Raw genomic sequence first — 24,728 nt, 5'->3', positions numbered from 1 at the left:
TGCCGTACGGCCCTATCCCTCTCCATTGCAATAACAAAAGACATCGAATTGTGGTCACTATCTCCAAATTGCTCTCCCACAACCAAATCTAACACTTGGCCCGGTTCATTTCCCAGTACCAAATCCAATGTGGCCTTACCTCTTGTCGGCCTATCCACATATTGTGTCAGGAAACCCTCCTGCACACACTGCACAAAAACTGCCCCATCCGAACTATTTGACCTACTAAAGGTTCCAATCAATATTTGGAAAGTTAAAGTCCCCCATGACAACTACCCTGTGACCCCCACACATATCCATAATCTGCTTAGCAATTTCTCCCTCCACATCTCTATTACTATTTGGGGACCTATCGTAAACTCCTAACAACGTGACCGCTCCTTTCCTATTTCTAACTTCAGCCCATATTACCTCAGTGTGCAGATCCCCCTCGAGGTGCCTTTCCGCAGCCGTTAAACTATCCTTGATTAACAATGCTACTCCTCCACCTCCTTTACCAGCTTCCCTACACTTAGTGAAACATCTATACCCCGGAACGTCCAACAACCAGTCCTGTCCTTGTTCTACCCACGTCTCCGTAATGGCCACAACATCGTAGTCCCAAGTACCAATCCACGCCCCAAGTTCACCTACCTTGTTCCGGATGCTCCTTGCATTGAAGTAGACACACTTCAACCCACCTTCCTGTCTACCGGTACCCACCCTTGACCTTGATACTTTCCCCAATACCTCACCACCCTCAACACTGACTTCTGGACTACAACTCCTTTTCCCACTCCCCTGACAAATTAGTTTAAACCCCCCTGAAGAGCCATATCAAATTTCCCTCCCAGGATATTGGTGTCCGTCTGGTTCAGGTGCACCCCGTCCTGTTTGTACACGTCCCACCTTCCCCAGAATGTGTTCCAATTATCCACGTATCTGAAACCCTCCCTCCTACACCATCCCTGCAACCACGTGTTTAACCGCACTCTCTCCCTGTTGCTCAACTCGCTATCACGTGGCACCGGTAATGTACCAGAGATGACCACATGTTTTGTCTTGGCTCTCAGCTTCCAGCCCAGCTCCCGAAATTCCTGTTTTAAATCCCCGTCCCTTCTCTTACCTATGTCGTTGGTACCAATGTGTACCATGACTTGTGACTGTTTCCCCTCCCCCTTAAGAATCCGGAAGACACAAAATGATCAAATTTTAAGCAAATGGTGAGAGCTAAATGGCTGACCTAAGGCTATACCTGCTGAGAGCCCATCTTGTTAGATGCATAGAAAATTTCCACGGAAGGAGTCCATCTGGGTGGCACTGCTGCCTCACAGTGTCAGGAACCTGAGTTTGATTCTTGGCTTGGGTGACTGTGTGGAGTTTGCACATTCTCCTCGTGTCTGTGTGGGTTTCCTCCGGGTGCTCCGGTTTTCTCCCACAGTCCAAAGATGTGCAGGCTAGGTAGATTGGCCATGCAAAATTGTCCCTTAGTGTCCCAAAATGGGTAGGTTAGGGGGAATAGCAGGGTAAATACATGGGATAGGGCCTGTGTGTGACAGACGATTCTGTCGGCAAGTCGGTGCAGACTTGATGGGTGCAATAGCTTCCTTCTGCACTGTAGGGATTCTACGATCTGGCCCATTTCAGATGAATAGGTGCTTAAAGAGGCTAACATTCAACAGCCTAATCCCACTTTCCAGTTTAATCTATAACCTTGTAGATAATGCACTTGCAGTGAGTATCCAAGTAATTTTTAAATCTGCCTTCACAACTTTTCAAGCAGTGAGTTCCAGACTTCTGGCTGAAAATAAAATTTTCTTCAACACCCCTCTAATTCTTCTGCCAATTACTTTAAAACTATGCCCTTGGTTAGTGACGTCTCTGCTAAGGAAATTAGGTCCTTCCTATCCACCCTTTCTAAGCCCCGTTACATCATAATTACAGTTTCCCTGCTCCTTTGTTCTAACCAAAATCAGCTTATCCATACTCCCTCCTCATAGCTTACATTTTCTAGTTCTGATAACATCCCTCTGTAAATTTACTCTGTACTGTCTCTCGTGTGATCATATCCTTCCTGTATTGTGGCAAATAGAACTATATGCAACATTCTAGTTGTGGCCTAGTATTTCATACAAATCTCGGCCAATCTCCCTGCTCTTATAGTCTTTGTCTCAGCTAGCAATGGAAAATATTCCATATGTCCTCTGAACCACCACCTTACTAACTTATCTTTCTACCTTCAGAGGTGTGTGCAATAACATTCCAAGGTCTTTCGGATCCTCTAAACTTATTAGTATCCTATCATATATTGTATATTCCCATCCCTTGTTTGTCCTCTCCAAATGTATTACCACACATTTCTCTGAATTGAATTCCATTTGTCACTTGTTTGCCCATTGATACCATCTGAGGCCTACAACATTCTTCTTTGTTAACACCCATACAATCAACTTATGTATCAACTGCAAAGTTCTTAAATCATGCTCCCAACATTTAAGTCCACGTCATTGATATATAGTATGAAAAGCAAGGGAACTACTACTTAGCCTTATAGATCTTCACTGGAAACAGCCTTCAAATCACAAAAATACCCATTGACCAATATTCTTTGCTTCCTGCCATTGAGCCAGTTTTCAATCCATTCTTACATTCTGCTAGTTTATCTACACACCTAATCTTTTATCAGTTAGAGTATCCTTGGAGTGGAAACTTATTTAGATCAAAGTTCAGCTGCTTATATTCTGTCCTGCATAAAGTCTCACCTGCCTATCATCATGGTGTCCACTGATATACAATGACTTCCAGTCTCCAAAATCCATGCCCCCCCCCCCACGTATCCCCAACCTCCCTCAGCCCTACAGCTTTCCAAGAACTAGGTGTTCCTCCATTCTGGCCTCTTTTACTCCCTCTATCCTACCACTGACTGCCGCGCCATCTTACATCTAGGCCCTAGGATCTGAAATTCCTTTTCTAAACCTCTTAGCTTCTTCACCATACTCTCATCCTTTAAGACACTGCTTAAACTAGCTCAGTAACATAGCTTTAACTCACCTCTCCTAAAATCTCCCTCCCTGGTTTCATGTACATGTTTACTTGGTTGTACTTTTGGAATAAATTTCTTATGTTGAAGATGCTACACAAATAGAAATTGTTTTATTCCAGAGCCAAATCCATTTGTCTGCAACTGGCACCTGAAATCCTAAATCCACCAATTTAGCACATTTCCACACATTATGCAGTGGGAGCATTTGAAGACGTGTTTAAGCAGAGCATCCCTTTGTGAACAATGGTCCCAGCAAGGATTAAGTTATCAGCTCCCATGTATATTAGGAAACACATTAATATGTCTCACGCACATATCACAAGATATGGCATTAAAAGTTAAAAATTATCAAAGGGAAGCATGCGCCTTCAAATCCCTGGAATTAATGCCTATTAGAATTATTAACATTTGTCAGACTCTACAGAGATTAGAAGAAAAAGTAATAAGTAAATGAAATGCAAAGCCTTTTCATATCAACATCAGTTTGCTCCAGAACTGGGTCACTGTGGAAACCTATGACTTGAGATTGACCGGGAGGATTTGATTTATCTGCTTTGGCTGTTTATAAAAGGCCACATTTTAATCTCAACATCACTGTTTAATATCCATGTGAACAATTGCCACTAGAGGCTAGGTATGCTAGGTTATTTTTGTACACATTTTCAAAATAAAATATAACTTTTCTTTCAAAAGGTATTTTAATTTCATGAAATTAAAGAATTCTCATTTCGTCTTTTAAGCAGATGCCAGATTCTTTTTAATCCACTTATGAAATATGAAGGAGATTACAATGTCTGTTTCTATGAATTTCTTTTCCAGAATTATAATTATCGCTTCCTAGAACCTGGCATACCCACTTGCATTACAATCCTAACCACCTGATTCATGAAGGCACCAAAACTCTGCATGCTTCAGGGAACAGTATATCAAGCCCAGGCATGCTTATCGACAGACGAGGTCCTGTCAGGCAAGGGACAAGTTGCATCAGCTTACCAGAGATGACCCCTGATGCCAGTGTTGCAACAACTGGTGTATGCCTCTTACTCACTTTTGCCAGAAAACTGAACAGTAAACCATCTCGCGCCATTGCAAACAGAATTCTGGGTAAAGGGAACATAGACCCCAAGAGGCTAAAAGAAAAAGGTCAAAGTTCAAACAAAAACACATTCAGTGCAATGTACTTGTCATGGATATATTTAGCAAATGTAGAATTGTCAAAGTCAATGGTCATGTCACTTTTATATCTTTGATGAACTGTCTTTAGGTTCTTTGAAGTACACAACGTTTATATGGAGAATAAAGCTCTGTCTACCCCATTCTAATAACTTCGCTTAACCTTTAGCTCATAAGACTAACTCCACTGCTTCTCTTCCCACACCAGCTTTCTTCAGGGGTTTACTCAATGACTGATATTTAATACTGTATTTTTGGCAATATTTCTAATTTTAAATGTTAGCTGCTAGGAGTAGGTTGCAATACAGCCAAATTCATTTGTATATTTGTTCATTGTCAAACTCCTTCAAAGTCTTTGGGCCAATCTCAACTAAACTTGGTGATATGATGAAAGCAAAATACTGCAGATGCTGGAAATCTGAAATAGAAACAGAAAATGGCGGAAAATCTCAGCACATCTGGCAGCATTTGTGGAAGAAGAAACATCTTTAAACCTTCGCCAGAATTAAATTACAGGGACATATTGCACTAGTAGTAACTTCTTCATGAATTACATTTACATTCTTGCCTAGAGGTAATGACAGCTCTTTCTGTGCATTCAAATTACCACTTAACATACAAAACAAGGAGATACCAACATGCAATATCGAGAAAGGTCCAGAAAAGACCAATGTGTTATGAAATAAAAAAGTTGCTATCTGAGATGGATGCACTATGTCACACAAGAAAAACCTTGAGGCTTTACGTAATATAGCCCAAAATTTCAGAAGAAAATAATTACAAGTGACATTCCCTTGATTTGCTCAGGGGGCTTCAGAAAAATTCTCCCAGCAATGTCAAGAGGAACGAGAGCAGATGCAAACCAAACAAGTGCAAAGAAATCTCTTTGGAATAATGTGGAAATATTAAAGTTGACTATGATATAAAAGAGTTCATCAATTAGGAGATGGGAAATTTGGCAATTTTGTAAATTTACTGCTGGACACTGGAAGTGGTAAAATTCCCTTTGCTCCGAATTTTAATCTAATTATAATCCCAGATGGATGTGGAACAATTGCAATGAACCAAGAGGAACTCCGGAGTTTTCCCAAGCATCAAACTTAATTACAAAAATGCTGATTGGTTATGTGGAAAGGGCCTGTTAGCTCCAAAAAGTACCGATGTAGTAAGATTAATGAACTATCGTTGAAAGAAATTCCAGAGGAAGGGATATCATATAAATCAATTGACACTGCACAAGATGTTGATGATGCTCCTCTGTAGAGTTTTTCAATTCTTTGACACCATCAGACAAGCATCATCACAATTTATCGTTGAAAATGGGTGTCTCAATTATCCTGTTGAGAAACCTTGATGCCCCTAGATTACGCATTTAAACAAGATTAGTAATTAAGAAATTACTACCTCATGGCTGGATTTTGTGCTTAACGGTTGAGTGAGGGAGGCAGACATGGAAGTATGTTCTCTGCTCACTCTTGCCCCTGCAATTTTATCACAGTGAATCAAGCATGTTCTGGTCAATTAGTGACCACTAGACAGGGAGGCAGCATAAAGGGAGGTGCCATACCAATTCGGTATTTAAGGGTGGACATCTGACAGGAGAGGGGGTAGGCTGTGAACTGGAAGCTGGTCATGGCCACACATTTACAGGCACTTTGGAATTGGGTTGGTGGCAACCTGAGAGATCCATGTATGTTGGAAAAAGGTGTTTGTAAGAATACAGGTAAGAGGACAGAATCCACAGGTGACACTGAAGCATTTAAGCAGCAGCAGGTGAGAGCATAGGAACTTGAAAGAAAAAAGGCAGGACTAGGCCATTCAGCCCTTCGAGCCCCCTCTGCCATTCAACATGATCGTGGCTGATCCTTTATCTCAATGCCATGCTCCAGCACTCTCCCCATATCCCTTGACAGCATTAGAGTCCATTCTAATGACTATTGTGCCAGCGGTCTCATTCATAACCTTTGTCAGGGAGGCAAGAATATCTGACCATACCTCTCCCATTGAAGAATGAAGAGGCTGTTAGGGATTGTGCAAGCTACATTACAGGGCTCTGCACAGCACGTTTGTCATGGTCCTGGTCTTGGGTGGGGAAAGGCCTCTCTGGGCAGTGTAGGTTGTGTATGGTGTGGTGTGAAAGAAGTGGTCAGTCACCTAAGGAATTTGGTCCTGACATTAAAGTCATGCTACTGTAATGCAGAGGGAATAGTCACATTCAGGGGTGGCATCTGTACCCTGCAAGTCAGTACTTGAAATGTCTTGGGGGCCATATTTAATGGTCTCATTTGGGGGGAGTTGATCCCAAAACGTCAGAGCACATGTAACCTCAAGAAGGGATGGTCAGGTCAACACATGGCATGGGGACATAAGAACATAAGAGAGGAGCAGGAGTAGACCACATGGCCCATTGAGCCTGCATCACCATTCAATACAATCTTGGGCTTCAACTCAATTTTCTTGCCTGCTCCCCATATCCCTTAATTCCCTAAGAGACCAAAAATCAGACTATCCTAGAATTAAATGTATTCAGCGAGGGAGCATCCACACCCCTCTGGGGGAGGATTCCAAAGATTCACGACTTTTTGATTGAAGAAATTTCTCATCTCAAGACAAGAGGGAAAACATAAATGAGTCCAGAGGAAGTGTAAATGACAGCAGCAACATCATTACTGACAGTTGCTGTCCAAAAGAAAGGGAGTAATGGTTATGATTGGAGATTGTTAAACTTAGTGCTGAGTCCAGAAGGCTGTAAAGTACCTCATCAAAAGAGGAGATGCTATTCCTTGAACTTCTGTTGAGTTTAATTAGAATGTGTAGGAGCCCATGGGCGGAGAGATCAGAGTGGCAGGGGCTTGGAGGATGAGAATTCAAATCTTAAAATCAGACTCAGCAAAGAATTAGCAAACTGACCATCTGACAATTTTGTTCTACATTTGCTTGTTTAACATAAATTCCCTTTTTACTTTCTTTCTTCCACCCATCCATAAAATCTCACCTGCAACCACACCTGATGACATTGTAGCAATAGCTGGAGTCTTCGTCTTAGAATTGATGTGGGCTAAAACTTTGAAAAGCAACCCATCTTCAGCCATAGCATAGATAACACGGGGCATGGGGAAAATGGAACCAAGTAGACTGAATGAAGAGCAAAGACATGCAGAAGGTCGCAAATCAGAGTCGCAGCCGGTATGCAGTAAATTAAATGAAAAATTGACATTCACTTTAGGGCTCTACATAAATTCCTAAATTCTCCTTGTCCAGTGGGCAGTGGTTTTCATAATCTACTCAGCTCTTCTACCCCCCCGCCCCCCACACCCCCGCCTCCAAATAAAATGACAAGCATTTTTAAAAAATGAATGCAGAATCATTTTACAACATCAAAATATGGCATATTGATTTGCACCAATACCACAGTGGGTATTGCCTGGTGAATTCTGCAGACATATAAAGCAGCGTGGGTTTCCTCTGAGTGCTCTGGTTTCCTCCCACAGTCCAAAGATGTAGGTTAGGTGGATTGGCCATGCTAAATTGCCCCTTACTGTCAGGGGGACTAGTTAGGGTAAATCTATGGGTTATGGGAATAGAGTCTAGGTGGGATTGTGGTTGGTGCAGACTTGATGGGCCGAATTGCCTCCTGCACTGTAGTATTCTATGATTCATATTCTAATTTCAGATGCTATATCAAGTTAGCTGATCTCATTTGGGGACCTACCATTATCCTCAATATTTTGGCCTGAGGTATTGAGGCAGGGATGTGGATTTTAAAAAAACATTCAGGGGACTCCACAGAAAGTGTTTGCATGCACAGACATTAGGTTGCAACACAACTATTTTTGAATATGTTGGCAGCTCTGCAGAAGAAGTTAATGTCCAACACTCATGACAAGCCAAGGTGCAGGGGGATTTCAATCCCTTTTGGGCTCAGACCCTAGAAAGAGTCTGCAGCTTCAAGAGATGGGGCAGAAGCCGAGGAATTAAAACTGAATATAAAATGTACTTTGAACTTTCTCCCACTGTAACTTCATCAGAACCTCTGGAGAAACATTTTTAGCCATTTCTTCAGCAGCTCCACCAAAATTGTGATTGGAAATTAGGACGCCCCCTCAGTTCATAATGTTGTCCTTTGGACAAGTTGGAGGATCAGAAAAGTAACCGTATTTGAAATAGATTAATCTCGGAAATGTCCTGAGGACATTTTTTTAACTCCTGATTCTTTAATCTCTAATTCATCAAGAACAATGATATGCCCATTGTCATCGGCCTTCATCAATGCTGTCTGCAAGGGATTAAACATGAATGATTCTAGGGCAACTCCACCTTGCCACTGTAATTAAAACCATTGACTTTTCCATGACTTTACTTAAGATGGGATTTCAGAACTGTTTTTTTACTTTAATAAGTAAAGTAGTTTTAAAGTTTCATTGTGTTCAACCACTTGAACACACTAGACAACCTTTGGTTGGCCAAACATGATTTGTGTTTATGCCGTCAAACAGGAAACAGTTATGTAGAGTCCCACAGTGCAATCACACCATACAAATTAGCTTGATTTGATTTTATTTAGCTGTGGAGATAGAAAAATGCAGTGTTAGGCATGCCAAGGAGTTTTGGAGACTGTTTTCTCCTTAAGGATATCACAACAAACAAACATTTCACCAAGGCCTGATCTTGTCATATCAGCAGCTGTCTGGAAAATCTCAGGTCTCTCCCTGTTCAACATTGTGAATGAAAAGGTGTATACTGGTGGTAGTCATCCATCTTGTGATGGTGATAGTTTGCACCATGGTGGTCAACTCTGACAAGCATCGCCTGGTCTGGCTCAGGAGCCTCACTCTGATATTGTGTATAACAGGAGTCTATTCTCCTGCAGCCCATTTTACGCAACATTCCCATAGTAAGGGAATAGTTGAGCAGATAGACAACATTCTGGCAAATGGAGTGCCAAAAACTGAACAGCTGGAAGTTTGAAGGTGTCGTGGTACATGACATGGAGAAGTGTGTACAACAGCAGTGGGCGCAGAAAAGGGCAGGATGAAAGAAAATGGAGGTCTTGGGTAATGAAGCATACAAGGAGATATCCTGGTTGCAATGATGACCATCGAGTAGAAAATGGGGGACCATGAATATGAATAGGATAGTTACATGGAAAGAGAGGTTTAGGGAGAATTGGGGTATTATTAAATCAATTTAAGTGCAGTGCTAGGGCAAGAGAGGAGTGTACCTTGGTGGGAGTGGCAGTAGAAGAACAGAACATGATAAGATGCTCCAACAGTCATATTTACAATTCAATGCAAACTTTAGAAAAAAAGAGCCCTTTCCTCACTAAACAACCATCACAATTTCAAGATGATTAATTATGAAACAACTTCAACTTGATGTTACTGAATCCTACATTAGGGTTGTCAGGTTGGGAGAGTTGAAGGAAGCAAAATTTCAAAATCTAATGCGTGATTGTATGAATATTACACAGTAAGTATTTCTAATTGATCTGTTCTGAAAGAAAACGGAATTTTCTTTTCATACCTTGTTGATAGTGCACAAAGGGATCCCACCGCCACCAGGTATTTTGCAGGACCCCAGCCAACAAATTCAAAGGCAACGGGAAGGGGGCTTCTTGCATCCAGCAGGTAGTAAGGCATCATGAGGGTCAGTGCTGCTGAAACTCCGAAGTACGCCAAGAAACAAACCAATAGTGAAGTCACAATTCCTATGGGAATAGCCTTTTGGGGATTTTTCACCTCTTCACCTGGAATGGTAGCAAAGAACATTATACAGCTCTAACGTAAATATTTGCATGTCAAGATGAGATTTGTTAGACAAGTTGATGATAGAAAACCCAAACCCAGGAAATTCCTCAGAATTGCTCCTGCTCTACTTTCATCGGATGACTAATTTCGTGGCTGGGATTCTCCCAAAAAAAACCTCAATGCCCAACGTGCGGGACAATGGGAGTATTTCCCGCCCGGTTTTTGGGCATACTTACCAGAGGTAATCTCCGACACTCTGCCACAGCGCGATTCTCTCTGGTAAATAGGGGGTGAGGGCCTATTCCTGTCAGAGAGGGTGGCAGGATAATGCTAAATGTGCCACTGCGCATGGCACAGATCTGTCAGAGCAGAGATTGCTGCATACGCAGGGGCCCTCCCATCACTGGCCTGCCCCGCAACCACCCAAATCATGGCATTCCGACCCCTCCCCGGCCCCCCAATTGCTGTCCTCCCGGACCAGCCCTTATGCCTCCGCCCCACCGCCCGAATAGCCCCAATCTCCCCACCCCTTACCCCCGACCTCCTGGGGTGGGCCTTAATAGCTTTTGTTCCCACCAGCCAGCTGAGGACACCTGTTCTCCGTAAGTGGGGAGCAGTCATAACGCCGCTGGAGGGAACCACTCCGGGCGAGGGAGTGGGGGGAGATGCTAGCGGGCCCAGAGAATATCGTCCCGGGCCCACTAATCATATGGAAATCCTCATTTCAATATGATAATCAGCTCTGCTACAGGTTCAAGCAGTGCAGTGGACTGGGAGAATCCTGGCCAATCTCAATCATGCTCTCATTCGGATGATGAAGAGGGGTTTCGCATTTGTGTTTGAACCAAAAGGTGGAGAAACAACATGAAAAAAGGAGAGAAAAAATTGGCTTTGTTACTTTGTAGACGACATACTATTAACCAAAGGTATGGGAGCAGCACATTTGAATGTTTCGTCAGTCGGTGTATGGTACATAAAGGGCCATAGAGGGTTGGCAAATAATATGTGGCCAAGTATAGTGATATTTGGAATATAAATTAATAGTCAATACATTTTAGGTCAGAATTATCAAATACTTTATTGCTTTTGGATACAAGTAAGTAGATGCAAAATATTAAATAGAGCATTCTTTGGCATAGAAGCAGCACCAAAGAAATTTGAGGGACATACAGTTAGAATCATAGAAACCCTACAGTACAGAAAGAGGCCATTTGGCCATTTGGCCCATCGAGTCTGCACCGACAACAATCCAACCCAGGCCCTACCCCCTTATCTCTACGTATTTACCCACTAATCCCTCTAACCTAGATTCCAGCCACTGAGTCTTGAAATTGTACTAATGCATCTCAGATGGAAGTTGCTGTGTGAAGAAAAATTGAATTTCATTGCAAGCTCTGTAATTTTTAAACTTGAAATGTTTTGTAACGTACTTTTACAAATTTTATGAATGAAGTATATTTTTGGGGGAAAAGTGTTCAAATGCATGTAGTGTGCAATTGTCTATAGCTGACCAGGTTGCTGCTGCATAAACTATCAGAACACTAAGGGGCAATTTTAGCATGACCAATCAACCTAACCTGCACATCTTTGGACTGTGGGAGGAAACCGGAGCACCTGGAGGAAACCCACGCAGACACGAGGAGAATTTACAAACTCCACACAGACAGTGACCCAAGCTGGGAATCGAACCCAGGTCCCTGGAGCTGTGAAGCAGCAGTGCTAACCACTGTGCTCCGTGCCGCCCCAGTATTTATTGCTTCGTAACAATAAATAGAATTATGTGCTAATTGGATTTTACAGTGAAAGATAGGTCATAGTAATATACTCCAGAATTGGAACTACTTGAATGTTAAAATTCCTTGCATTTTCTTCATAATTTAAGAAGCAAAACTAAAATATATTTTGCATGTTCTTCAGTGTGCAATCACCTTTGAGAAAATGAAGAAGTCTTGGAGAATGTGTTTATTCTGTCTCAGTTCTAATGGATGCCAATGCAGAATAAAGCCACCTGCAAGTTGTCATAAATTGATGTAGAGAGAGGGTAATTTCATTGCTTAGCACACTGGTTAACATGTTTTGTGGAAGACTGCTTTCTGTATTATTTAACACAATAGTTACCTATTTAAATGCAATTAAATGCAAGAACAGTAATCAATATGCTACCAGGGGAAATCAAGTTCCAGGCTTACATGGCCAAAACTATGATCATGGTTTATGAAATGAAAGATGAAAAATCAGACTTATGTAGCAGAGTACGCAGTGGGCATAGGAGCTAAGCACATTATTGGGGCAGAATTGAAATGTTTGAACCTAAGCTGATACACATTTGATAATGACAATGAATGGCAGAGAAGGAAAAGCATTTAGTTTCAGAGCACCAATCTCACTCATCTTAACCAACACAAATACTGACAAAGAAATAATTATGGGGCCAAGCCTAGAATTTTAATTGCATGGAGAAGAGCTCTTTAACGGGATAGACTTGTGAAATTATGATCGTCAGTTATAGTTCCACATTGCATCGGGTAACTGACGAACAATTAATTGCAAGGGAAATTTAATCTCTTAGTGAGGAGCCACAGTTAAAAGGGAGCACAAATATGGTGTTACGTGGATCAGACATTTGATCCATGCTCACTTTGTGCAAGCTTCTGCCTGAAACTTTGGTTGGTCTTGCGGTGCAAAGAGTTGTCCTCAAGTGTATTTTGTAGAATGGCACTTTACAAGGTCCAGGGCTACATGCTGAGGGATGCACTAAAGTTTGGCGTAGCTGCCAATGAGACACAATGGGGAAAGGTTGCTATCTAAAGCCTTTAAACCATAGTTAGGTGCATTGACCTGAACTGGCGCCGGACTGTGGCGACTAGGGGAATTTCAGTAACTTCATTGCAGTGTTAATGTAAGTCTTGCTTGTGACTAATAAATAAACTTTAACTTTACTTTTACACGGAAGAGATGGAAACTGTGTAGAATCTCTCAGGTTGTATGCCTGACATGGAATGTACGTTGCCAATATATAGGGTGCGGTCTTACTGGCCGTTCACACCCCGTGCCCGCTGCAGCAAAGATGGGGAATTTGGTGCCCAGCCAAATCTCTGCTCACTGCACGGGGACCAGAAAGTCCCGCCGGTGTGAACGGAGGTAAGATTCCAGCCACTGAGTCTTGAAATTGTACTAATGCATCTCAGATGGAAGTTGCTGTGTGAAGAAAAATTGAATTTCATTGCAAGCTCTGTAATTTTTAAACTTGAAATGTTTTGTAACGTACTTTTACAAATTTTATGAATGAAGTATATTTTTGGGGGAAAAGTGTTCAAATGCATGTAGTGTGCAATTGTCTATAGCTGACCAGGTTGCTGCTGCATAAACTATCAGACCAAACAATGCAGTGATTGATTTACCCGTGGTTCTTACCCGTAGTAGCAATACAGTCAAATCCAACAAAAGCATAAAAGCAGGTAGCAGCACCAGCTAATGTTCCAGTTAGACCATACGGAGTAAAACCACCGATACCATAATTGCTGGTGACGTTCTCTGAAGATGACAGATTGCTAGAAAACAAAGGGAAAGGGGTTGGGGTGGGGTGGAGTACATTGTATTTAGACACATTCAACTTTCACTCACTCATGAAATATCATTTTGAAAAAAATGAGTTCTGATGCTTGATATTTAGCCAACTTGACAGGTCTATGAAAACACAGGGTGGGATTTTCCAGTCCCACCCGCCCCGAGAATGGAAATTCCTGCCTGAGGTCAACGGATCTTTTAATGGTCCGTGAAAATTTCCGTCCCATCTGCGATGATTCCTACGGTGAGTGGGACCAGAAGATTTACCCCATGGTTTATTTTTAGGCTTCAATGTACAAAATGATGTGGCAATAACAGAAATGCATGTACTGTACAGAGTTGAACTTTATGCTAAGACATAATCAACGTGTTCTACTAATCATCTTCTACACTTTGTTATTTGAGACTGTTATATGTCACAATCCAATTAATGAATTGGTACCTCATTTTTAAAGTTATATTTTCTTTTGATATAACATTGAAATTGAACGATATAGTTTTAAATGCTGAGTGACAAAAGGAGTTAGCACGATTATTTGAATAATATACTGGCACATCATAAAAGTACTTCTCTCTCTCTACTTTGCAATTTCTGTTCAAAATTATATAAATAAACCATGATATTTTAATCAAAATCAAAGGGGAGACAGTGGCGTAGTGACATTGTCACTGGACTACCAAGGGTGGACCCGAGTTCAGAAACCTGCCATGGTAAATGGTAAAATTTGAATTCAATAAAAATCTAGAATGAAAAGTCTAATGATGACCATAAAACTATTGATTTTTTGATTTGATCTATTATTGTCACTTGTATTAACTTACAGTGAAAAGTATTGTTTCTTGCGCACAATACAGACAAAGCATACCGTTCATAGAGAAGGAAACGAGAGAGTGCAGAATGTAGTGTTACAGTCATAGCTAGGGTGTAGACAAAGATCAACTTAATGCAAGGTAAGTCCATTCAAAAGTCTGACAGCAGCAGGGAAGAAGCTGTTCTTGAGTCGGTTGGTATGTGACCTCAGACTTTTGTATCTTTTTCCCCAATGGAAGAGAGAATGTCCGGGGTGCGTGGGTCCTTAATTATGCTGGCTGCTTTTCCGAGGCAGCGGGAAGTGTGGACAGAGTCAATGGATGGGAGGCTGGTTTGCGTGATGGATTGGGCTACATGTACGATCTTTTGTAGTTCCTTGCAGTCTTGGGCAGAGCAGGAGTCATACCAAGCTGTGATACAACCAGCAAGAATGCTTTCTATCGTGCATCTGTAAAAGTTGGTGAGAGTTGCAGCTGACATGTCAAACTCATCTGGTTCACTTATGTCCTTTTAGGGAAAGAAATCTTCCACCCTTACCTGGCACCATTATATGTGACTCCAGACCCACAGGTTGATCCTTAAATGCCTCAGGGATGTGCAATAAATGCTGGTCCAACCAGCGATGCACACATCCCATGAATGAATGAAAAAAAAACTAGCATCTCCGTATACAACATGTAAGCAGTTTTCATTTTAGAGAAACAAACTCAACAAACTCTGAGTCAGAAGACTGTGGAATCAAGTCCCACTCCAGAGACTTGGGCACAAAAATCTAGGCCGTCATACCAATGCAGTTCTAAGGCAGTGCTGAACTGTCAAGAGGTGTGGTCTTTCAGATGAGATGTTAAACTGAGGCCTATCTGCCTTCACAGGAGGCTGTAAAAGATTCCATGGCACTATTTCAAAGAAAAGCTGGGGAGTTATTCTTTGCGTCCTAGCCAATATTTATTCCTCAATTGATAACATGCAAAATGCTAATTATCTGGTTATGATCAGATAGCTGTGAGAGTTGGTTGTGCACAAGTTAGCAACCATGTTTCGTCCATTACAACAGTAACTACACTTTCAAAGTACTCCATTGGCTGTAAAGTTGTTTGAGGCATCCTTTGTTCTGAAAGGTCTAAGAAGTAGAGTATTTGGCTCATTGAGTCTGCTCTGCCATTCACTAAGATCATGGCTGAAATGATTATGGTCTTAACCTCACTTTCCTGCTAGCCCTCCATAATTCTCAACTGCTTTGTGGATCAAAAATCGGTCCAGCTCAGCCATGTTCAATGCCCAGGTTCCACTTTCCACATGGAAGAGATTTCCAAAGACTAATGGCCTTCAGAGAAGAAATTACTTTTCATCACTATCTTAATGGGAGACCACTTATTTTTAAACTGTTTCCCCTAGTTCTAGATTCTCCCACAAGTGAAAACATCCTCCCAGTATTTACCCTGTTAAGCCCCCTCAGAATCTTATATGTCGGAACATATCTTACATGTAGGAACATAGCAAAATAGGAGCAGGAGTAGGCCATTTGGTCCTTTGTGCTTGCTCTGCCATTCAATATGATCATGACTGATCCTCCAGAGCAATGCCGTAGCCCTTGATGACTTTAGTTTCTAGAAATCTATTTCCTTCTTAAATATATTCAGTGATTTGGCTACTACAGCCTTCTGAGGAGGAGAATTCCACAGGTTCACCACCCTCTGTGGAACAAATTCTCCTCATCTCAGTCCTAAATGGCCTGCCCAGTTTCCCAAGATGGTGACTCCTTGTTCTAGGCCTCATGGCAAGAGGAACATCATTCCTGCATCCAGTCTGTCCAGCCCTGGCAAAGTTTTATATGTTTCAATGAGATTGCCTCTCATTCACTCCAGTGAATAGATGTAGTCGGCCCAGTCTCTCCTCAATAACATCACCTCTCATACTGTAGTTTTAAGGGATTTACATTTGTATTGTTAAATAATAGAAATAAGGTATAGTTTAAAGTGTGTTTAGTGTTTCTGTGTAAGGAAAGATAAATCTATCATTAGCTTCATGCTGAGCACTGGTGTTTGTATGTGTGGGGTTTTGCTCAGTTCCAGCTGTGCTTCTATTATGCTTAAAGAGGGCTAGGGCATGAAAAAATAAATAAGTTGGCCAAGCATAAAGTTGTTGCTTAGCAATTGGGGCCCTTTTAAGGTAGAAAGGTTTTTTTTTCCAATTCAGTTTTAGCTGCACTTGTTTGCAGTTGGTTTAGGAGGCTAGAGGGGGAACATCTCTCTCTGCTTTGTTAGGAGAAAAGCCAAACCATGGAGTCATGGTGAAGAAAACAAGTGCAGAAGCTAAGGTCCAGATAGATAAGGAAACTAAAGAAATGAAGAGAAGTTTCCTAGAAGCCTAAGATTATTGGTACTAGAACAGAGAACTGTTCAGTAAAGACAAGCAGAGTTGAAAAGAAGGCTGAGTTAAACAGATAGCTGCAGTAACAAGATTTAAAGTGGGAAAACAGATTTCAGAGATAAATCAAAGGTTTGATGCCATTTTTATACAATCTGGGAATCGATAATTGAAGCAACTGTGAAGATAAAGAAAGGGGGAAGGTGTAAAACCTGTAAGCAAATTCTTGATGGACACGTTTAAGAAGATTTGAAAGTGTGTCTTTTTGAAAGCAAAATTTGAAATCACTCGTGTGGAAGCTGGAGTTTAGTGAGACAAAGTAGCAGACGGTATAAGAATCATCTGGGGAGAAATCCATAGAATTCACTAGGGTTCAGAGTGGAGAGTATATTTGATCACAGCCACTTTGTGTGCTTAAAGGGATTTTGTATTACTGAGACCTTTGTAGCTTAAGATATACTTTTTAATCCATGTTAAGTGCAGAATGAGTCCATTCGGCCCATCGAACCTGCACTAACAACAATCCCACCCAGGCCTTATCTCCATATTTACCCTGCTAATCCCCCTGACACTAAAGGGCAATTTTCCATAGCAAATCAACCTAACCCACACATCTTTGGAGTGTGGGAGAAAACTGGAGCACCTGGGAGGAAGCCCACGCAGGCACCAGGGAGAACATGCAAACTCCACACAGACAGTGGCCTAAGGCTGGAATTGAACCTGGGTCCCTGTTGCTGTGAGGCTGCAGTGCTAACCATTGTGCCACTGCATTGTTAAAACTAATTAGTGGTCTGTGTCTTTGTTCCTCCACATTTTCTAAACAAAGTAAAAGTTGTGGTCTTTTGAGCCAGGGTTCCATTCTGGGATCTTCCTGTCCAGTTGTAACATCAACTGGGATCGTAACAAACTTCTAACTCTAATGAATATCGCCCAATATGTTTCAACTTTTCCTCATAAAGTAATTGCTTCATCCCAGGAATCAGCCTAGCAAATCTCTGAACTGCTTCCAATGCAAGCATCCTTAAGTAGGGAGATGAAAACTACACAGTATGTTAGGTGAGGTCCCACCAGTGCCTTTACAGCTGTAGCAAGACCTCCCTACTTTTATACTCCATCCTCCTTGTAATATAGGTCAACATTCCATTTTCTTTCCTAATTACTTGTGTACCTACATGTTAATTTTTTGATGAATAATGCACGAGGACACCCAGATTCCTCATAGTATTTTGCGGTTTTGAGACATTTGAGTATTATTCAGCTTTCTTCTTCCTGCCAAAGTGGACAAGCTTACATTTTCCCACATTATGTTACATCTGCCAAATCTTTGCCCAGTCGCTTAACCTATTCATATCCCTTTGCAGATTCTTTGTATTCTTCCAACTGGCTATGAGACCTATCAGCAAATTTGGATATAATATTGTCAGTCTCTTCGCCCAGTTCATTAATATAGACGATAAATAGTTGAGGCTCCAGCACTGATCTCTGTGGCACTCCACTCTCTAGCCATTGCCTATCCACCATCATATTTTTTAGTGTGCTGTCCTAATCCACCACAGCCAACTTGCCCCTCATACTTTCATAGTTTCCTTTGATTAGACTTAAGCCTTTAATTTCAGATTCAACTACAACATTTTTAAAAATTAATGGAAAATTTTCTCATGTTATGGTCACTCTTTCCTAAGCGTCTTTTTACTACAAGATTATTAATTAGCCATTTCTCATTGCATAATACTAGCTCTAAAATGTCCTGTTCCATCGCTGGTACTGCAATATACTGCTTTAGAAAACCATCTCAAATACAATTCAGGAATTCGTCCTCCACAAGCATTAGTGCTCATTAGACTTGCCCAGTTTTTATGTAGTCTCCCATAATTGCTTTAATACTCTTGTCGCATGCACCTCTAATTCCAGGATAAATACATCATCGCTACAACTGTTTGGTGTTTTATAAACAACTCATACTAATGTTTACTGCTCCTTGTTGTTTCTTAGCTCCACCCTAACTGATTCTTCATCTTGTTCTTCCAGTCGAAGATCCTCTCAGTAATGTACTCATCTCATCCCTCCTTTTTGCCTGTACTTTCTAAATGTCGAATATCCGTGAATATTTAACTTGCAGCCTTGGTCACCCTGCAGCCAACTCTCCATAATAGCAAGTATATCATACTGGTTTACCTCTATTCGTGTCATCAATTCATCTACCTTGTTGTGAATACTGCATGCATTCAGATGGAGTAGTTTTAATTCTGCCTTTTTAACATTATTCCATATTTGGACTATATCTGATAAATGGTGTGGGAAGGGCTCCAAATGTCTGGGGCATTAGGACTGGATCAGTGACAGGGATAGTACCTGTACAAGGTGGACTGGTTGCACCTTGGAAGGATTGGGACTTTTATCCTCGTGGGGAGATTTGCTAGTGCTGTTGGGGAGGGTTTAAACTAACTTGTTGGGGGTTTCTGCAGCTGGTGATAATTATCGTATGTGGTCATGTCAGCCGTAGTAAATGTCCATAACTTTCCATGTTACAGAATGAGCATTCCACATGGTTGAGTGGTCCTGCCATGCCTTCCATCCCTTCAGCTTGTGTCATTTAATTCATTTTAAGTGGCTACAGCTATTTACAGACAGTTCCTTACCACAATAACTCATCAACCAATTAGATTTCTGTTTTCCTCTGGTGTCACTGTTAGTTTTGTTTTACAAAATCGTTCAGCTCCCGCAGGCTCCCAATTCACGATGCTCCAACACAGGGCAGCTTCCTCTCAGCTTCCTGAAAGTAGGTGATAGCCCTGAACCTTACCCTCTCCCAGCTCCTGCAGGTTCCTAATTCACGATGCTCCAACGAAGGGCGGCTTCCTCTCAGTTCCCAAAGGTATATAGGCACTATATATTTGCAAGTCTTTTTTAATGTAACAGTAATTAAATGATTTATGCAATTTGTTAGAAGCATTTGTTGGGACTGGGAGATTTCTTGCTGAACAAATGATTTTATGCGTTTTCATTCACGCAAGCACTGTAAAATATTTTGCTTGTTTCACTTATATCCTTTGAATGGGAAGTCCTCACCAGAGAAGTGTATTTCCAAAACTAGCTACTGCATGACATTAAAGTTAGACTATACAATGGATCCTCCATGATGTGTAATCTGCCATAATTATTATCCACCCGGAAATTTTTCTGCAGGACAAAACCTTGGATCAGACGTCATCTTATTACACAGGCTCTCCAGGTATTTGTGCTACATTTCTTAATGAACAAATCAATATGATGGGCTGAATTTTGTGAAGGTGGCAAAGGTCCCACCACCAGGACTAATGCAAGTGGCTACCCTGCTAGCACAGGCAGTGGAACCTGGAGCCACATTTTGCTGGTGACTCTCAATCAAATGGGTGCCACCTGGGCTGCTGTTCCTATTAAGGGTAGCGGCATGAGTCCCTAGAATTTTTGGCCCAATCATCTCAGCAGTCTTAGCATCACCAATGTCACCACCTGGATGATAAGGACACATCAAGGCCATGCTTTGAAGAGAGTTTAGTTGAGTTGGAGGTAGCCAGGGTCTGGTAGGCAGGCCGTGGTGATTGAAGGGTGGGAGGTCTCTGTAGGCAGGTGGTGCTGTTGCCATAGTGGTGGCCACTGCCAACTGGGGGAGCCCCCACCATAGGCCAAGGGGTAACCAAAAATGAGGCTCCCCTAGAAGTCGTTGAATGCTACAGGATTTCACTGGATGGTGTCCTCCCATGAAAATTCCCTCCGGAGATGGAAAGTGGCCCTTAATTGGACACTTACATGGCTCAATTAGTTTCTGGGTGGACAACTTGTTTGCCATTATTCCCACTGCTGACAGAATGGCATCGGACAAGGCACTGACACCTTCCCAGCCTTTCTCCAAAGGGTGTTACAATTAAGCCCAAAGGCTGGAATTTTTCATGGAGGCCCTACCTACCAGCTGAAAAGTCAGGTACTACTCCCTGACATTGGGCACCAATCTGATGCACTGGCTGCAGGTGCATGGCCTATTTTGTTTAAAACCATCCTTGACAGAAAGGCCATTCACCACTATACACAATGTGCTGCATTAACTGCAGAAAGGTAAATTATTAACCAGAATTGTATTTCTGAACCACAAAATGTTTTGTTGCAAGATTCAACACTTCCTCAAATTAAGGATCCAACTGTTTCAAATGTATAAATAGCTATCGGAATAAATTTTAGTCAGTTCCTTTCAAAAAACTTACTTTGTAATAGCTGTGAAGTTTATAAGTGTCTCCTCGGTGATCTTCCAGTTCTCAGTGTCTCCTTTCACAAATCCCGTGATAATAACAAATATAAGAACCACGATGTTGATGGCCGTAAATATTTTGGTAACCCAAGCAGACTCCTTCACACCAAATGACAGAAGACCTAAGGTGCACAGAATATTCAAAGTATAAATGCATCAGTGTACGTTATTTTCCCCTCACGCATACAGGAAAATATCTGTGCAACAGAAAGTTTTTAGCCTAGATATTTATTGCACAAAAGGTTTTGGCGGGGGGGGGTGTCCATGAAGGCCACCTTGGAGAACGCTTACCCGAATATCAGAGGCCGAATGCCCGTGACCGCTGAAGTGCTCCCCAACAGGAAGAGAACAGTCTTGCCTGGTGATTGTCGAACACCGCTCGACAATCACCAGGCAAGACTGTTCTCTTCCTGTTGGGGAGCACTTCAGCTGTCACGGGCATTTGGCCTCTGATATTCGGGTAAGCGTTCTCCAAGACGGCCTTCACGACACACGATGGCGCAGAGTCGCTGAGCAGAAACTGATAGCCAAGTTCTGCACACATGAGGACGGCCTCAACCGGGATATTGGGTTCATGTCACACTATTTGTAATCCCCACAGCCTGCCTGGACCTGCAGAGTTTCACTGGCTGTCTTGTCTGGAGACAATACACATCTTTTTAGCCTGTCGTGATGCTCTCTCCACTCACGTTGTTTGTATCTTAAAGACTTGATTAGCTGTAAGTATTCTCATTCCAACCATTATTCATGTAAATTGAATCTGTGTCTTTACATGTCCTGTTTGTGAACAGAATTCCCACTCACCTGAAGAAGGGGCTTGGAGCTCCGAAAGCTTGTGTGGCTTTTGCTACCAAATAAACCTGTTGGACTTTAACCTGGTGTTGTTAAACTTCTTACTGTGTTTACCCCAGTCCAATGCCGGCATCTCCACATCAGGATGCCAGTGGGCAGCTGTTTTAAGAAGCAGTCATAATATGCAAATAAATGCAAACTGCATTTGTGTCACCTGCCAGCAGGAAGAGCAACCCGCCATTACGAGAATAGCAACATGATTTTACGCCAATGAGTTCCCAACATTTTGGCTCCCACCAGATTCAAATGCACCAGCCCACCACCAAACCTGCCGTGCACTGGCTGGGAGAATTCTGCCCTTGTTTACAACATTGCTGGGTTACCCTGTATTCTTTCTGATATACCTCTGATAGACAGGAGGTGGCTCAGGTGATGTTCTGTGTCACTACTGGACATTGAATGAAGTAAGAACTTCAATGAAAGATGTTGGAAAAAATGTCAAAGACTTTGCCCTCAAAATAATTGATTTATTTGCAAAGAAAAATGCTTTATCCCTGTATAAATGAAATAAAGCCACTCCAGCTAAACAACTGATACATTATTATATCATGCGAATTTTACTTTAAAAATTTCCTTAAATGCATGCCATGGTTTCTTTTCAAATTATTTGGAAAAATAAACTCAAACACTATTATAGAAGAAAGAAAAAATTCAGCTTCAACATGGGGATACCTACTGTCACTGATCACTAAACAACTCGCTTTCTCCGAATCTCCTGAACTCAAAAGTGAAAAATAAGCAGCTGACAATTTTTGTGTGAATCAAAAGAATTTTTGATATTGATCTTCTAACCTATTTTAAAATTATTTTTAAAAACTCAAACACTCTTACAACAGTCTTATTGTATGGTGTGGGTCGTTGTATGGTGTGGGGTGTTGTATGGGGTGGGGTGTTGTATGGGGTGGGGTGTTGTATGGGGTGGAGTGTTGTATGAGATTGAGAAAAGCAAAAACATTTCATTAGTACTGAATTTTCAGTACAAACAAAAAACCCTACAAACACAACCCTCTTGTATCTCATCTCTCTGACTGTCTGAGACGGCCTCTCATTCTGAAATAAACACCAGGGGCTAGAAGTACATTCTCAGGCAGTGACACAAAACAAGTAGCATTAAATAGAAAATGCTGGAAAATCTCAGCAGGTCTGACAGCATCTGTGGAGAGAGAATAGAGCCAATGTTTCGAGTCTGGATGACCCTCCGTCACAGTCATCAGCATTGGAGACTGACTAAAATGGTCTGGAGTCGAAAGGCTTCAGTTACAGAGAGGGACTAAAGAAGCTGGGATTGTTCTCCCACGAGGAGAGAAGGGTGAGTTGAGATTTAACTGAGGTGTTCAAATTCATGAAAGACTGACTGAGTTAATAAAGGAATGCTTTACCTGAAAAGGTGGCAGAGGCAGATTCAATCAGGACTTTCAAAGGAAATGTGATAAATGTTTAAAAATGGAAAATTTGCAGGATTATGGGGAAAGAGGAGGGGAGTGAAACTAATTACATAGGTCTTTCAAAAGAATAGGCACGAGGGGTCAAACGGTCTCCTTCTGGGCTATATCATTCCACAATGCAGAGGCGGACAGGTTACAGGCAGCCTGCATCCACTGGGACTTTGGCTCAGTTCTCAACATGGTTGTTAGGTCCCCAGCTCTCACCCTTCACTCCTCACCCACACCCCAAAGCCCTTCCATGCCCCCCATGAATCTACCATACAACCTGTGTCCCCTTCATACCAATTATTACAGTATCCATTAAGAATAGTACCAATTAACCCTATAATAATACACTGGCAATGCCCACAAAATTAAAATAAAATCATTGATTCAAAATTCTCTTTAAAAAAAAAGTCACTCTTACAAGCTCGCAAAACTGTCAAGAACAGCCACTCAGACACCCATTGCAAAAAAGCTTTAATCCATGTAACATTTCCTATTTTAGTTTCGTCAATTAAACAAACCAACATTGAAGAACCAGTTCAAAGAATGATAAACCTTTTTTTTACAAGCTCATACAACTGTTAATTAAATAAAACTAGCAGCTGTGTTAACAACCTTCAAAATGTGTGGTAAAATGCCCTTAGTGTCCAAAGATATGGAGATTAGGTGGATTAGCCATGGTAAATACATAGGATTAGAGGAATAGGGCACGGAGTGTGCCTGGGTAAGATGCTCTTTCAGAGAGTCGGTGCAGACTCAATGGGCCAAATGGCTTCCTTCTGCACTGAAAGGATTCTATGGGAACCTCCGACAGTTCCAAATCAATTAATGAGTTTTGGAACTCAGCCAGGTATTCATAATCTGACCATCTGTTTAGTTTGCTTTGCTGATACAGTTGCAAGATGAAATCTCATTAAGCATGCTTTGCTGAGCTCTAAGACTCTGGATTACTTTGCCAGTAACAGATCTTCTTGTCACTCTCTCTCAGAGACAAGCAGGCTGAATTAAGCACTAGAGTTTCTATAGATTACAGACTTCCCAATGATGGGATGTACCATTGGCTGCTCACACATTGATTTGCAAGTGCCTCATATCAGCTCTGCCATGTACTCAAACCAAAAGGAATTCAACTCCCTCAACATTTTTATTATATGCAGTGCATTGTGTACTCAATGCACAGTATCCTGGTGATCATGATGTATTCATTTTTCCTTCAACCTCTGTAAAAGCTGTATTTCAACCATCATGGCAAACTAAAGGGTGGCTACTAGGTAGCAAGGGTCACCCACTAACAACTTGGCTCATCACTGTAGTTGCAATCCACACAAGTAGGTATAGCAAGTATACAATAAGAAACATGCTGCCACAAGAAATCTGATAGGGCAGGGCTGACCATTGGCATTCTGAAACAACAGTTGTGTGATCTGGGCTGTTCTCAAGGAGCCCTATTGTACTGGGCTGAGCAAGTCTTGTGCTA

General features: G+C 41.7%; 1 protein-coding gene across 7 annotated transcripts in view; it reads right to left on the bottom strand.

Annotated features, from left to right (window-relative positions):
• slc7a2 (solute carrier family 7 member 2) overlaps nt 1-24,728 on the bottom strand; it is a 134,278-nt gene that overhangs the window by 23,114 nt on the left and 86,436 nt on the right. For 6 of the 7 annotated variants that reach the window (XM_078217698.1, XM_078217709.1, XM_078217726.1 and 3 more), the window contains exons 4-7: nt 20,926-21,091; nt 13,357-13,493; nt 9,719-9,941; nt 4,016-4,152 (exon numbers count right to left, since the gene is read on the bottom strand). In XM_078217698.1, coding sequence (XP_078073824.1) covers nt 4,016-4,152; nt 9,719-9,941; nt 13,357-13,493; nt 20,926-21,091 — 663 coding nt within the window. Of the gene's footprint in view, nt 1-4,015; nt 4,153-7,190; nt 7,331-9,718; nt 9,942-13,356; nt 13,494-20,925; nt 21,092-24,728 lie in introns of all 7 variants that reach the window. The other variant, XM_078217745.1, reaches the window with a different exon arrangement.

This window comes from Mustelus asterias, chromosome 1 (genome assembly GCF_964213995.1).
Source record: "Mustelus asterias chromosome 1, sMusAst1.hap1.1, whole genome shotgun sequence".
NCBI lineage: Eukaryota > Metazoa > Chordata > Chondrichthyes > Carcharhiniformes > Triakidae > Mustelus > Mustelus asterias.
Note: the sequence above shows the minus strand (reverse complement) of the source record. Positions and strands in the feature narration are given on the sequence as shown.